At 33.6% G+C, this 16,072-nt stretch overlaps 1 protein-coding gene across 5 annotated transcripts in view; it reads right to left on the bottom strand.

Moving 5' to 3' along the window:
• The window catches only part of LOC129252891 (protein unc-80 homolog), a 48,309-nt gene extending 41,901 nt beyond the window's left edge, over positions 1-6,408 (bottom strand). For all 5 annotated transcript variants that reach the window (XM_054891040.1, XM_054891041.1, XM_054891043.1 and 2 more), the window contains exons 1-3: positions 6,375-6,408; positions 3,953-4,225; positions 1,560-1,586 (exon numbers count right to left, since the gene is read on the bottom strand). In XM_054891040.1, the coding sequence (XP_054747015.1) occupies positions 1,560-1,586; positions 3,953-4,135 (210 nt within the window). In that variant the 5' untranslated portion in view covers positions 4,136-4,225; positions 6,375-6,408. The remainder of the gene's footprint in view (positions 1-1,559; positions 1,587-3,952; positions 4,226-6,374) is intronic.
• Positions 6,409-16,072: the final 9,664 nt, after the last annotated feature.

Here is a 16,072-nt window from a genome sequence, read left to right as displayed (position 1 = left end):
TAGGGTAATATTGTAAGTGATCTTGAAGCTATCAGCAGCTAATTTATCAAAAATTATATCAAATTCGATCCTCTGAGCGGGTTTTTTGAAAAAGCTCATGTATCTTTCAGACAAAGATGTTATACCAGCTTGAAAATTGAAGCAAATTTTAGCATCCTGTGTAGCATTTGTCCTCGTAACATTTGCTTAATACAAGGAAACTAAGTAGAGTTGAATTTTTTTCTATTCTTTTTGTGTGTACTCGGCGCATCAACAGCGACTAAAACTGTACAAATAAAACCAGGCTCTGTCCTTTATTTCAATTCAGTTTGTATTCGCCGGAATGTGATTAGTTCGATTGATGATGCCGTCAGGTTAAGTAGAGTGAAAAGAGTGAGGGTTAATAATAATTAATAATTAATTATAATTAAAGGCAATTGTCTAAGCAATACAATTAAAGGCATGCTAAAGGCATACTAAACAAATGTAGATATAGGCAAGGCATAGGAGTGTAGGAATTGAGATATTATAATATGAATACAGGGTAGTCAATATTCGACGGACCCATCTGGCAACCCTGTATCTTTTGACAGAGACATCAGATCGCTTAATGACATACCGCGTTGGAAGCGTCAGTCCAAGCAAATTTTTACCATGGAACAGTATATGCCACGCGAGCGCTCTCAAATTGTTGAAATTTACATTCAACAAAAGAAGTCAATTGTGAAAACTCAACGTGCGTATAAAAATTTAAATAATGTGAAAAGTACGTCTTCTAAGAACACCATTAAACGTTTGTACGAAAGTACGAAAGGTTTTCGACTGGTGATGCTCTTTCTAATCCACAGAGGCCAAATCAAATCCGACCACGGGCCAGTGTTGAGACGTCGCCAAGAACATCCCAAAATCGGCGTTCTCAGCAGTTGGGCATTGCTCGGACCGCTTTACAACGAATTATCCGCATTGATTTGCATTTATTCCCGTATAAGATTCAATTGACGCAAAGATTGTTGCCTGCGGACAAGCCTCGTCGATTGGAATGGGCCCAAAGAGTCATCGAAATCCCTTGGGGCCGTCGAATATGGGCAACCCTGTACGAAGTAGAACAATGTTATTATTTAATAAATAAGAGTACAATAATTAAGAGTGTAATAAATTTCTACATCGTAATATCATATATACATTTGTTATTTCCATTTTAAATTGATTTATTTAGTAGCGAAATCACCGCATAAATACTCGGGTAAGTCGCGCGTACGCTGTTTACTGGTAAACGGTGTGGTAGCAATAATCTACATCTTATGCCTTCGTTAACAAAAAGGAAATAAAAGTTAAGTAGGAGGCTAAGTAATGGTCACTACCCGGTGTCTACTGAAATCATTAGCTTCGTACTACTTACTCGTACTCGGGAGTACTTAACGCAACAGCCAGATAATAGTAATGAAAAATTCATGCTTTACGAAAATTCAACCAAAAGTGATTTCAAAGTAACTCGTCTAAGAAAAGAATGCATTGAAATGCATTTTCACAGCTTTAAAAACTACTTTTGTACGTACACATATGTATGTGTGTTAACTTACATGATGTCCTGGTGCATTTTGACAAAACTACATCAAATATGAGTATGTATCACAAGAATAACACATTATTTATGATGAATTTCAATTGTCGTTGTTTTTGTTTGATTTTGTGATGCATTCAAGATTAGAATATAGAGCAAAAAAAGAATACAATTTGTTTTGTACAATTTAAATAAATACATACATTTGTAATAAAGTGTAAGCAATTATATAATACGAGAAATACGAAATGGTTAAAAAAAGTTAGAAGAAAGTGAGAGAGAAAGAGAGAGAGAGAAAGATACCAAACACAGACAAAACATATATGCTTGTAGATACATAAGGCGCCTTCGATTCGCCAAGCGTTAGCGAGTGGATAATAGATGAAGCAACTGGTGCAAATAAACGTACGTTGGTAGCACTGCTAAAAATTACATGTGTTTGGAAGCACTCAATGAGTATTAGTAAGATCCCGTTCATAGGGAACCATTTGTTGCTTCAACTAGTCACTTGTGTCGTTCGTGCTTTGTCAACACCCTTTGAATTCTCGTTCTACTCAATGTTGTTATTGAGTGTAGACCAAAAACTAACAATTGCAAGGTTTATAAACACGACGGGCAACACCAAAAGAGAGTTCGCTAAGTTAAAGCAACAAATTTTGCTCCATATAAACGCGGACTAATGAAATTTGCCTATTATCAGAAGAGAGATTTGATAGCATTGGAAATAGTAAGTTATACCGGTTTTATAAAATATAACCTACTTGCTAGCGACGAATCTTACTCGATAACTTTGTTGTTGCTTTCACATGCAAATTTTTGTCAAGCGAGTAGAGCCCAAACGTAGCGAGCAGAAAAGTGGCGAACCGAAGACGCGTATAGACGTATGTCCTTAGGTATTAAACTTTACTAAAAATACAGGGTGGTCCACATAGTAGATTTACTTCAACCATATGCTAATTTGAGAGTGGCCGCTCTTTCCCGGTGGAAATCTTGGCGGAAAATCAGTATCATGCTTCCACGACACCAAATCGCTTTACGCTTGAGCAACATTGGGAAACGTTGTATGCTTATTTTTCCTAAGTCCTAAAGTTCTAAATGCGAAATCGGCCGCCGTAACCGAATAGTTTATGTGTGACCACCATTCGGAGGTGAATGGGTTCGAAACGCCGGGCACGAAACCTGAAAAGAAAGAACAAGTTTTTTCTAATAGCGGTTGCTCCTGGGCAGGCAATGGCAAACCTCCTGGTGTATTACTGTATGTATATTTCTTCGTAAAAAGCCATCTGCTGCTCAGAGTCGGCGTAAAACAGTAGGTCTCTACATTTGTGGATAGCATCAAGCTGCACATCATAAATAGAAGGAACAGCTCGACGTTTATTGGTATACATATCTTTTGACAAAGCGAATTTTCATCACGGCGGCTATGTTAACAAACAAAACTGCTGCACCTGGGGATCGGAAAATACATTCTCAGAGACAAGAAGTTTGGTACAGATTTTAGAGCGCATTTCACATCATTGCCTTATTTTTCTTTCAGGAAATGGGGAGTACTACATAATCACTGTTAAACAATTTCTTGTGGTCAAAAATTGAATACATGGACATGGACGATCTATGGTTCCAGCAGGATGGCGCGCCTTGCCACAAGCTTATAATTGATCTATTTTCATGCCAAGTTCGGTAATTGTGTTATCAGGCGTCTCGGCGATGTCAGTTGCCACCTCGGAACAGCGATTCAACACCGTAAGACTTATTTTATCGGGGGTCATGAATAACCCATGTTATGCGAACAGTCCAGTAACAATTCACGCTGATTGGGTGAATATCGAGCAAGCCATTCGTGATATAGAGCCAGAAACCATCACCAAAGCTAACAGGATGCGGTACTGTGAAACCAGTCGAGGCAGCCACATGAATGAAATCATGTTCTATATTTAATGGGAATGTTTGCTCTTTCGAATAAACCAATAATATACTAATAGAAATTAATTTTTTTTTTTTTAAATAAACCACTGAATGGACCATGCATATGCAGAATTGAAGATACGCAGAATTCACTTATAGATTTATGCCACTTTAGCCAATTTCTCACTTTAAAAAATTTTTTCTTAACTTTTGCTTTAACATTTATAGCGTTTATTTACAGCTCAAAACTTTTGCGAGTTTTTGGTTTCTTTTATATTTACAGGTGCTCGGATTGACTTTTTGACGCAAATGTGTAGCCTTTTTTGTTATGTAATTAGCCAATCTGTGAAACAGCTAAAGTGCGAGGTCTTCATTGTTGATTTTGATTTTCGACATATATTTAATTATATTTATTTTGCCACTTCTTTTACATATAACAATTAAAATTTTTTTTGGTTTTTAATTTTTGCTTCTCAAAAAATAAATTATATTAACGCAGAAACTCACCATACAACTAGCTTCATGGAGTTTGCCCAATTTCGGCCTTATAAAAGGCGCAATCTGACGCCACAGAAAGGTCTGCACCGATACCGGCAGACCAAGATCCTGCATACCATCATCCTGGTCGATGTCATATTCTTCATTGTTATTTATGTGTAAGTTATTGTTCGTTGTACTTGTGGTAACCATTGTGTTCGGGGCACACTTTCTTACTACATACGAGTACACTGATTTAATGGTGGTTGAGGCTAAAGGCGCTCAGTGGCATATTTTTGTAAGCTGTGAATAAGTAAAAAATGCATTGTCTTCACAAAAAACTTATATTGGGGTGGTAAGAATGTAATTTATTACTTTTCTCAAATACACTAGATATATATGAATGTTTGATTTGTTTTGATTATTTTAATGTTTCGACTTTTCCATCTTATAGCTGCCACTTTGACTTTATTTTAGAAGGAAGTTTCATTATATAAGTTTATATTTTCATTTAAACGAGCGCAAAATTTTCGACATATTTTGCAAATTTATTTCCGATTAGGGATATGCGAAATTCTTCATGTTGCCAAAAATGTAATTTGAGAAGAAAAGAAATTGAAAAAAAGGCTTTGAGCTAAATGAATGAATATTATATTTTTTGTTTACTTCAAACTTCAGTTTTCAACCATAATTCATGATCACTCAACGGTAAGTACATGATGAACTATCGATATGAATAACTATGGTTTGACAGCCGAGAATGGCAAACTGTGTTGACATTTCTGTTCAGTAAGGTTTTGCAAGTCAGCACGAATCGTTTAATGCCAGAACAACGCTTCTAAATTCTGAAAATGTACTTAAAAAAAAAAATAAATCTGTGTGTTGATAGAGCACTAGCGGCATAACCGGCCCATATTTCTTTCGAAATGAGGAAGGAGCTGTCGCTATGGTGATTGGGGAGCGCTATCAGCTCAAGCTGACTGAATTTATCTTTCCCAAAATTATACGGCACAAATTGCCATTCAGCTCTTATAACAAACGATTTATTGCAATATTCAAGCCACCATTGAGGTAATACGGTCAAAATTAAACTGATCGAACTCGAAGCTGCGGCAGACATACATATGCCGGATATCATATTCAAAAAATAAATGTCATGAAAACATCAACCAGATTTTATGAAAAAACTTCATTCCAATAATAATTCTGTTCTATATTATTATTTTAAATTCTCAAGCTCTTAAACAAAAACGCTCGATATATGAGATGTTTTTGTATTTGAAACGCAATCAAGGTGACCCTTTTTAAAGAAAATCGGTGATTATGAAAAATGAGCTCTTTAAAATAATATCGTATTAATGCAAAGCGATCCCCATTCGAGTATAAACCACATCGAAATGTAAATGTAATGTGAAAAAAAAAAAATTGTTATTATGATACATAAAAAATTGTGTATGTACGAATTGCACTATAATTGCTAAATGACCGCAAAGAACTAAATTCCACCACATGCCCCTCGTCCAAAGCATCGCAACCTAGAACCCTTGTATAAATAGTAGAAATAACAGCCAACTGTTGCCCGTGGCTCACATGCAAATTCCAGAAATACCAAACAGTTACGTGAAATGGGTGAAGAGGGTTTCATTTGAATTGCGCTCGTAAATCAACAGTTGGCAACAGGTGTTCGCGTGCGTCGACTCAACTCACAAGCGTTCATAATAAAATACTCATAACCGTGTATGCAAGTCGCATGTGAAAAAAATTGTGTGTGTGTCTTTGTTTACTATGTTTGCATGAATTTCAACCCCTGAGTGGAGTTTTGTTTTGATTTCATTGATAAGCCTTAAACAGCTGGTCAGCCGGCCAGTCAATGACTGATAATCAGCTGTTTGCTTTGTTGTTGTTGTTCAGCATTGCTCCACTTTTGACTTGGACGCAGACTCCGCATCTCGGTGGCGTTTGCTCCGCGTATACAGACAAAATTCAGTATCACATTATAGAGGTCGCTGAGGTAAGATGAAAAAATTTTTTTTTTGTAGGATTTTTCACTGAAAATTTTCACTTCTTACATAACCGTCTGAAATGTTCACTAAATTTCCACAAAAGTGCACAATTTTCCTTATCTACATGCACAAAATCGTTATCACTTGTCGCGGTTCTAATTGAATTTAAGTGTGGCGCACCCATTAAGCCAATAAAATACCAACACTTGTAGTTAGACGCCAGCGTGGAAAAAAGGGTTTGGCCAGTTTCATTTGTTCACTTTAATTTTTGTTATTTCATTTGCGGTTTTCTTCAATTTGCACTCAATTAAAGGCGATAACTTAATTGCTTCTTATGTTGAGTAAATTTACGGGCAAAATGACTGAAAATTGCTGTGTTAAATGCTTCAATTGCAATCGAAATTTGTGGCATGATATTTTTTTTAATATAGCAAAATGTATGGACGTACTGTTTACCGTGATTCAAATGTTGACGGTTTGGTGGTTCAGATGCGACTAACTGTTATTTCAGCCAGGAAGAGTACGACAAGTGACAAGTGTGTTTACGCGAAATTAGGACATCTAGTGTGAAAATACAGGATGCGCATGTGAAGAGGGAGGTAGATAATTTTGGGAAACTAGTTGGTGCATAATTTATTTATGTAGTTTTTTGGAATTTGGTTATTCATTTCAATGGTGTTTCAATAGTGAAATATGGTGCGTTAATTAAAAATATTTCAAAAATTTAGAAAAAAAAAAAAAAATTATAAATTTTTAGAGCAAATCTTGCGTAATACAAGATGACATAACGCGTAGGTTAGTGGGTTTTTATAAGGCTTTTCGATTATTAGATTACCCAAAATTTAAGTAACTCACAATTTTTGTTAAGCAATTAAAATTTTAAAAAATAATTTGCATGAGTAATTCAACCAAAAAGCAATGCAATTGAATAATCGAACTTTTGATAAATCATTTCCATGTGTGGTTTTATAAGTATAAAGTGTTGATTGATTAATTTTTTTTTTGTCATGCCATTGTTCTTTGCTTGCCATGTTTTTATGTATATATAAATATATATATATATGTGGATTGATTAATTTTTTTTTGGTTTTGTTTTAAAATTTGAAGAGCAATCTTTATGTAAGCGTGTGTGTAAAATGAACAGTTTTTTGCATAATCATTTTTAAAACTATTCAAGTATTGCCCGTTTTGAGTAATCAAAACTTTGGTTAATCGAATAATTGATTAACTGAGCAATAGATTATTAAACCCTTGAACTCGATCAATAGAATAAGCTCACATCCCTAGTGTTTGGAGAAAGTGTGTTGAGTAAACAAAATATATATTATAATAATTTATACAGGGACAATCTATTAGGTGCATCCCTATCAAATTAATGAAGGGGCAACTTTAACCTAAACCGATGTAAAGATGTAAATGAGCATAATTTTAGAATTCAGAGTCATCTAACAGGACATTGTAGATGATTCAATCATCATCTTACTAACATGGGAACATAAATGAACTTGCAAGCTCTATAGGAAGATACAACTGTCAAACAAGTTCTAACATAATGCCTTGGCGCTGATGCATAAGCGGTACAAACACCAGGACACCAGAGGAGGAAATGAAACAGGGCAAATAGTAGTTAGACAAATAGTACTAAAATTTATTGAGACAAATACATACTCTGAATCCATGAAGGGGGCACAATAATCTCTCAGGTCGTGATGCTTAATCTCCTCATATTAGTAATAAATAAAAAAACAAAAAGCAAGGAAATGACCAATTCCGACTTTATATACCCGCGAACATTTTAACAATATTTCATTTGGCCCGGTTATGAATTTTGGGAATCCAACAAACTTATTTACCGACGGACGGAAATTTAGTCTTAAAACATAAAAAGTGAGTTTGGTTTTATTCGATCTCAGTTATATCGGATCTGAATGAGGTGGGGACCAATATGTTTGTCAAGCTTAGGAGATTTTCGTTAAGCCATTATCGAGATATACGCATCTACTCAAAAATGGCCCCAGACATCGTATTTCTTTCTTTGATTTTTATCAGTTTTACTACAATGAGTAATTTTGCTTCATTTATAACAGAAATACCACATTTATTCTTCTTTCAAAATTACCAAGCCCACCTTGGTTATTTTGCGATTTCGCCATTTTCAGTATCCAACTACCCTGGGCAAAGAGATTCTTTAAAATATATTAAACGATTACTCTCTTCATTCTGAGCATTTTGGTATATACATACATACATATAATACATATGTATATATCTACATCCATCTCGATTCTTTATGCTGTTATATACAATTCTTATGTGAATAATATGATAAAACCATTCTGCCAAAATGCGCTCGAGTATAAAAAAGCAATTGTGACAAAAATAGCTTTTAGCTCATACGTTCTTTTTCTTGATTGTTGCGGTAACCGATATTCAACCGAAAATTTCTCCCATCAAAGAGGAACATTAAGACCCCCTCCATAAATTGGAGGAGAATTTTGGCCTAAACATCATTCACGATTGTGTGTACTTTATAAAAAACTTATTATATATTCTCAAAGGATATGGAATTCTTCTTTGCATGTAAAATATGTATATTTCAATTTGTTCTACCATGTACTACTATAAATTCAGAACCGTAATTTTTTGGGTACCAGTCTGGCCCATTTGACTTTTGAAAAAGCTAATTTTATTCGATATCGTTTTTACGATTAGCTGCTTACATTATTTCTGATGAAAAATAGCTTCACAAAAGCAAAAACTAAAAAAATGGTGTTTCATCAAAAATTTTATTTGTTTTGTAAACACCATTTTCTTTTTGTGAGTAAATAAATTTGTGAAAATTGGTAATTCTTATAGTCCGTTTCCTTTAATGGAGATTGAGAGAGATTTGTTATACTCGTGGTTGCTAAAATATACTTCAATTTCATGGTTCAGGCAGCCTTTCTCAGATTCATTCTAACATCCAAAAATAAAAGGTGGCACAAAATTTATCGCCCTATTGGAAAATTTATGATTTTTGCAAATGGTGTATGGTGTATGTCAAGCATATTTGACACTTGCGAACTAGACAGCTATAATATTCAAAAAGAAAAGCAATGGATTTTCATATCCATTTTATATACAAATGCAGCATATTCGGTTTTTCAATTTCTCATAAATTTAGTTTTTAAAAGACATTAAAGTTTCGAAGGACTAAATTTTCAAAAAATAGTTTTAAATACTTATATTCATTCCATAATATTATTATTAATAGTAAAAGAAAGAATATATATTCAGTTGGTAAAAAACATTCTTTTTAGTTTTCAAATTTGCTCATCTTGAGAAAAAAGTTGAGCTTCGATGTAAACAAAAATACTTGAACATTCCTTCTATGAAATAATGTAAACGCAATGGATAGGTACCATAAAAAATTTACATTTGTTCTGGTGAAAAGTACAAAGAAAAAATCGTTCTATATCTAGATATCCACACTTTCGTTTGACATCCATAATACTATCAATACCTTCCTATAGGTAAGTATTTAAAACAATTTAGTTCTTAAAAATTGAAATCGGTGAGAAATGAAAAATTTAGTATGCAGCATTGCTTTAATTCTATAGTTTCACGAATTATATTTTTCTAAAATAAATAATTGAAACTAAAAACAATTAAGTTAATAGTTAAAACTTGTCAATATGTGGTGCTTTTATAATAATTGCCGAAGATATATAAAACAATAGGAGATTCAAATAGCTCAGCACCCAGTGATCTGGTTTCTTTTTAACATAAATAAAAAAAAAATGAAAAACATATCCGCAAACTACATGTTCAAGTATATTATTCGCTGAAATATGTACGCACGTATGCACATATGTACTATATGCATGTATTCGAAAATAATTGAGCGACGTTATGAAATACTCTACAATGCTATATATTTAGTATTTTTGGACTTTTTTCTAATGTGTTTTGAATGTTTTCATCGTAAGGAAAGAAGATTTGGCACATACAGTGTTGGGTTACTGTAGAAATAATTTTTAAGTGTACATATACAAAATATACTGAATTCATATTTTTGAGGCAGCATTTATTTATGTGAGCCATATGCTCCATTGGGAGATAGGGGAAACGATGATGATGATGATGATGGAAGGAAGAAATATTAACAAAATATACCAAACTCATATTTTTGAGGCATTGGAAGATAAAGGAAACAATGAGAATGATATATTTATGGAAGGAAGAAATATTAACAACAAACTTCAGTAACCAACTATAAAAGAAGTGGCTACAAATCTAAATACGCATGCCGTAAATATATTCTCGGACAGCCAGGCGGCCATTAAATAAATAAATGTGTCTATACTAAGATAGATGGTTGCACAGGAATGCAGCCTTAAATGATAGTAGTGTCGTATTCAGTCAGGACCTTTGGTTTCCAGGGCACAGAGATATTGCGGGAAATTGTAAAGCCGAGGAGCTAGCCAGGAAAGGTACTGCTCTTCAACTGCTCAGTGATAAAAGTATGATACCACTGGAATACCTTTGGCTACAAGTAAACTAATAATCAAAAACAACATTATCCAAGAGGTCAATAGGTCATGGAGAGATGAAGATACATATGTAACAGCTAGGCTACTATGGGCGCAAATAAACAAGAAAAAGTCAAAGGAATTGTTTAGCCTCTCAAGATATGATATCTCGGAGGTCGCGGCTTGTGTCACCAGTCATTGACTATTTGGCAGGCATTGCTTAAGACTAGGAGTTTTCTCCCATGAATATTGTAGAAGCTGAGGAAGAAGCAGTTGAGCACTTTCTTTGCAATTGTCTAGCCTTAGCTAAAATCAGAGCAGGTTGTCTGTGTAAACACTTTTTCAATTCTCTTACAGAGCCTCATAATGGTTTCATGTCGACAAATAAACAAGGTTTCCGTGTCGCAGAGTGGTATCAGAACGGACCTGTAAAGTCTAAGTGAGTTGGCCGTAAGGACCGACTACTACCATAACCTAACCTAACTTCAATAAGGTTCAGGAGCTTTGAAACATTTCATTTCAATTATTTAATTAACGACTTGCTACTGCAATAAGAACAGGAACTGAACCTTTACAACGATAATAAGTAGAATACAAATAACAAATAGTACATAAATATAAATAAAGTGAGTGGAAAGAATATCAAGGCAATACGATTGCATATTAGACTACGATATATGTAAGCAAGCAGATAGCAAAACTCCTACTACAATACTATGCATGAGGTAATGATAGTATGAATACAGATCACTCTTGAAGTTGTTCTCACTTAGGTTGAGGGGAATTGAAGCTGGAATAGAGTTCCATATATGGACAGCGTTCACGAAAAAAAAGTCTTGCACTTTTTGAAAGACAATTTCTCATAATATCATTTCTCAGACAGTGCTTATAGAACCCGTATCGTATTCACAGTGTGACATTTAAAGTCGATGTTTTTAAAAAATTTATCCCAACCTTTAAAACATTCCAACAATACAAGCGAATTAATAAAATTTTTCTCGAAACCATAAGAAACATTGGGCGATTATATTTGTCGACGGGTCAAAAACCGACGCTTGCAGTCATAAATATAAAAGGTGTTACTACCTCTGTGGGGATTTGTCCAATATGTTATTGAATCTTTATAAGCGAAGCACCTGCACTGCTCGAAGCAATAATTTTTACCTCCCGGAAATCTAGCCAACACTTAATTTGTACCGACAGCAAAGCCTCAATCAAAGTTATCTTAAACCTATGATCGCGAAAATTTGGAATATGATTTCAATTCATTTAGGCACAATCAAAATAATGTGCGTTCCTGGGTACGCTGATTCCATGAAAAACCTGATGGTAGAGTAAAATAACGTTTTAATTAAATAGAATGTCTATAAGCATCCTTACAAAAACTTGAATCCTTCCTAATAAATACTTTTTCTCCATCTTCATCTTGTCACGAAATAAAAATCTTTACTCTACTGAGAATTGTTTACTCACTCATGACACATGCTCACTTCAGCAGCGAATCTATTTATAATATGTATGATAGAATAGAAACGTATAGTTCCTCGCTTTGAAGCTCGAGATATTTTGCTTTACTTATTACTTTACTTATTATTATTATTTTGCTTTATTCATTATTTTAATTTGATTTAATGTATTGGTATATAAATGTATACTAGTGGGGTAAGTGTATGCTGAAATCGGTTAATAGTGCACCAGGATTTATATTTTTTTATTGTATATAATAATATATGATATATCTCACCAATTTAAAATGGATATACAAAATATTTAAATTTTTGTAAAAAAAAAATATATTATTAAAAACAAAAATATTTTTAGCTTTAATTGAACTTCCTTTCCACAAAGGAATAAGAGAAAAAGTTTAACGAATCTGCCTTTAAATTTTGTCAGGTAATCAATTAATTATTAAGGGAAATCTTTTATTTTAAATGATATTGCGGCTTTCACAGATTTTTTCCATATAGTTTATTTGTTGCCAAAATGTATTAATTTCTGTAATAAAAAATAAATTTTTTTTTAATAATTGAATAATTTAATAAATAAATAAAATTTGTTGTTGTTGCATATGAAAATACAACTGATAGATAAACAGCGGAAACTTTATTCAATTTCATTATCGGATTATTTAAAATATCGGTCTATAAGTTGCGAATTAGAAGGTTACTTTCAGAGCTGGAGCGCTTATAGTAGAGTTACTTAAAAAAAATCACTCAAATTGAATCACATTCCAGAAGAAGTATTTTGTATTCACCAAAACAAGTGAGAGCCAGAAAGGTCCTAGTCTGGTGAATATGGTGTTATCGCAACCAACGTATTCACGCCTATCTTCACATTTACAAATTTTTAAATAATTTTTAAAAGGTGTAGCAGCATCAGCCCGAACACTGTCGTAATCCGATCGTTTCTCTGCCTATACTCCCTTCAAACCAATCGGTTGCTTACCGTCTACCTATCCATGATAGTTTCGCCACGTTATTATAGCTCGTAGTATATTACTACCTTCTCGTCTTACCAACAACACAACAATGCTTCGGCTCTAAAGGAGATGTGATGGATTAGACGACCTTTAGGATTGTCGTAATAATTGCGAGTTTTATTCGTAGTTACACCTTGACGCAGAAATAATCGTTTTGTGGCTCCTAAGAAGGGTTTTAAACCGTCTTCAACCTGTTACTATCTTATTTCCAAGATATAAATAAATATTTAGGCAGCCAAAATACTTACCCAATATTGAAATGTATCGAAAAAATGGCATGTTACTCGTAATAGTACCTACAAGAATTTAATGATAAAAACTAATGCATTGAAAATTTTCTTAATACAACAATTGCAAATGCATTCAATATTTTTGCTTTGTTTATAGATTAGCCCAAAAAATCATAAGGCTCTTTCTTATATTCAAAAAATGGATTTATAAGAATGAAGCAAATAATGCCAGAATTGCATTTCTCATGAGAGAAGAACTGAAAATGTATAATTGTTTTGTGCATTCAGCTCACTTGTCTCTCCACCTTTAGAAATTGAAGTAAGTATTTGACACCTTAAAGATTTTTCAATTTCAAGATATTTTATTAAAAACCATATCCACCAAGTCCAATACCGCGCTGCAAGAGTTCGAATTATGGTAAACGTGTTGTCTAATATATGAAATATTAAGAAAATAAATCGAAATAATATAATTGTTCGACTTTCATTAATTTGTGAGGGATATATAAGTATACAGTAGGTTCTGTTTTTATGCGGTAAATACGTTCCGCAAGAAACAGCATAAAAACAAACAGCATAAAAAAGCTACCAGTTCTATAGTAAAACTATAGATACGTTTCAAAAGTACTAAGAACCGCATAAATCTGAAATAATGTAATAAAATCGCATAAAAAAGGGTACTAGTCCCATATTATAACTATAGATATGTTCCATAGACCGCATGAATTTGAAATAATTAAATAAAATCGCAAAAACAAAAAATTGTATTTTTGAAAATTATATCTTTATTTAAGAAACGTCAGAATCGAAAAATAAATTTACATTGTCAGAAACAGAATCAGACAATACCCGCATGTTGCGCATGCGTTTAGGATTTGGCGTAAAATCACTTCCGTCACTTGAGGAAATGTACACGTCTGATCTGGATGGTGATGCAGGCGGTTCCATACTTGTAGGGTTAGCATTTTTGATGTAATCTGTGATGAGTTTTTGCTTAGCTGGTTTAGAACCTTGTTTATACAATTCCCGATAGGACGACATGCATTTTTTAATTTTTTTAAAAACCGCACTATTTCAAAATCTTAAGCGGTAATAGCCGCATAAAAACAGAATCTACTGTATATCAAGTTTGACTAGGCAACTATGACTAAAAATTACTTCAACTCTGATTTGTTATATGCGATGAACATTTCATCGTTGACTACAAAGAAGCATTAGAGTGAGCGTTATAGATTTATGTTTGATTTGTCGATAGAATCCATAAGTTAGGGGTAGATGCAAAATCACACGTTTATAAACGTCTCCATGAATTTTTTCACATTGACGCTGAGAAATAGCGTTTCACGGTAAATGGTTGTCGAAATCCATGCAAAATGCATTGCCGTGAAATATGTGTGACATTTAGTAGTGAAATTAGTGAAAAAGCATGCCAGCAATATTTTTTTACACCTATTTAAAATGCACATGTCATTTAATACGAATACTCCGAAGATACGGCATTTTTAAGCGAAACCTTTTGGCGAAGAGAGTAAATAAATCCTTTTTATACATTTTTTGGCCAATATATATTCGTTTGTGTATTAATTTATTTAAAACATTTTTCTTGCCAAAATTTGTCAGTTGCTTTGGGGACGATGCTTTTAATATAAATTTGTCGTTTCTTCTCATTTGATAATAAATGTTACTAGCATCATTTCACGGCAAGCCAAATGTATGTTGCTGGCGAAATTTTACGGCCGTGAAGTTAGTACCAGCCGTAAGACTTGAAAATAAAGCAGCTAAAAATTTTAATAAATTCATAAAATGTTTACCTCATTCTTATTAAATTCAATACCACAACCTATTCTGCAATAATCCTAAATAGTTCAGCATACCACTTGAAGTCCGAATGTCCTAAATCTAAATACTCGTATTACTTATAGTTATTACACACCCTGTATTTTAACGATGTGTACTTTATCAAAGATAACAAGCAGCATACTCCTACTCATAACATACGAGCATATTCGTGTTGGAGTGCATGTGCATCCACACAAACACGTATACACATTTTGCGTGTTTATCGTCGTCGTTTCTTGTGAAGTACATCTCGGCTTACAACCGAATGCCACCGGTCTCACTAGCGCACTGCTACAGGGTTGAAAGGCGAAAAGTCGCAAACAGCAACGCTAGAAAACTGGGTCAATAACGTTGTACAAAGAGAAGGAGGTGTGCACTTTCGTTTACTAATTGTTTGCTTTTACTCGCCATTTTAGTGATAATGGAATGAAGCTACTAGCAAACAATACACTCATAAATCGATTAAGATAAACACTGCGTATGAGTGATATGGAGGTAAGTATGAAAATGGAAGCCCTACAGCTTTACATTATTATGTACTCCTATCAGTTTCGGCATTTAATACAATTTATGGAACAGTGTAAGAGATACGAATATTAAAAATCTAGCAAGTAAGTGTAATGTTAGGATATAAAAAGATAAAATGTGTCATTCGGTGTACTAAAGTGATTAATAGCATTAATTTGATGAACAGAAACAGATTTAGGTATTTATTTATGAAGTTCGAGAATAAATGCATATAAAAAGCGGCTTCTGTTTTTGCACACACATAAACAACCACTAGAAATCTTTTGTGGGGGTTGATATTTAAATTTGGCTTGTTGGAAAATGCAACTCAACAAGGAGCCTGCGCAGTTCTGGTCCAGTTCAGATGAGTACTGTAAACAAAAATCAGCTGTTACTTGGCATTAAGCCGTAACTGTTTGTTGGATTGACGTGAACACCTGATAATAAACATAAGTAAGTATCCCATCAATTGTTTAGAAAATCTGGAGCAAAACAAATACCAATAAAAGTGCAATCAAAACAAAATTCATGCAATTTTTGAGTTTGCGTACCTTAAGCTGCCACGTTCATTGATAAAATAG

This window comes from Anastrepha obliqua, chromosome 1 (genome assembly GCF_027943255.1).
Source record: "Anastrepha obliqua isolate idAnaObli1 chromosome 1, idAnaObli1_1.0, whole genome shotgun sequence".
NCBI lineage: Eukaryota > Metazoa > Arthropoda > Insecta > Diptera > Tephritidae > Anastrepha > Anastrepha obliqua.
The sequence above is the reverse complement of the archived record's forward strand: the minus strand, read 5'-3'. Positions and strand labels throughout refer to the sequence as shown.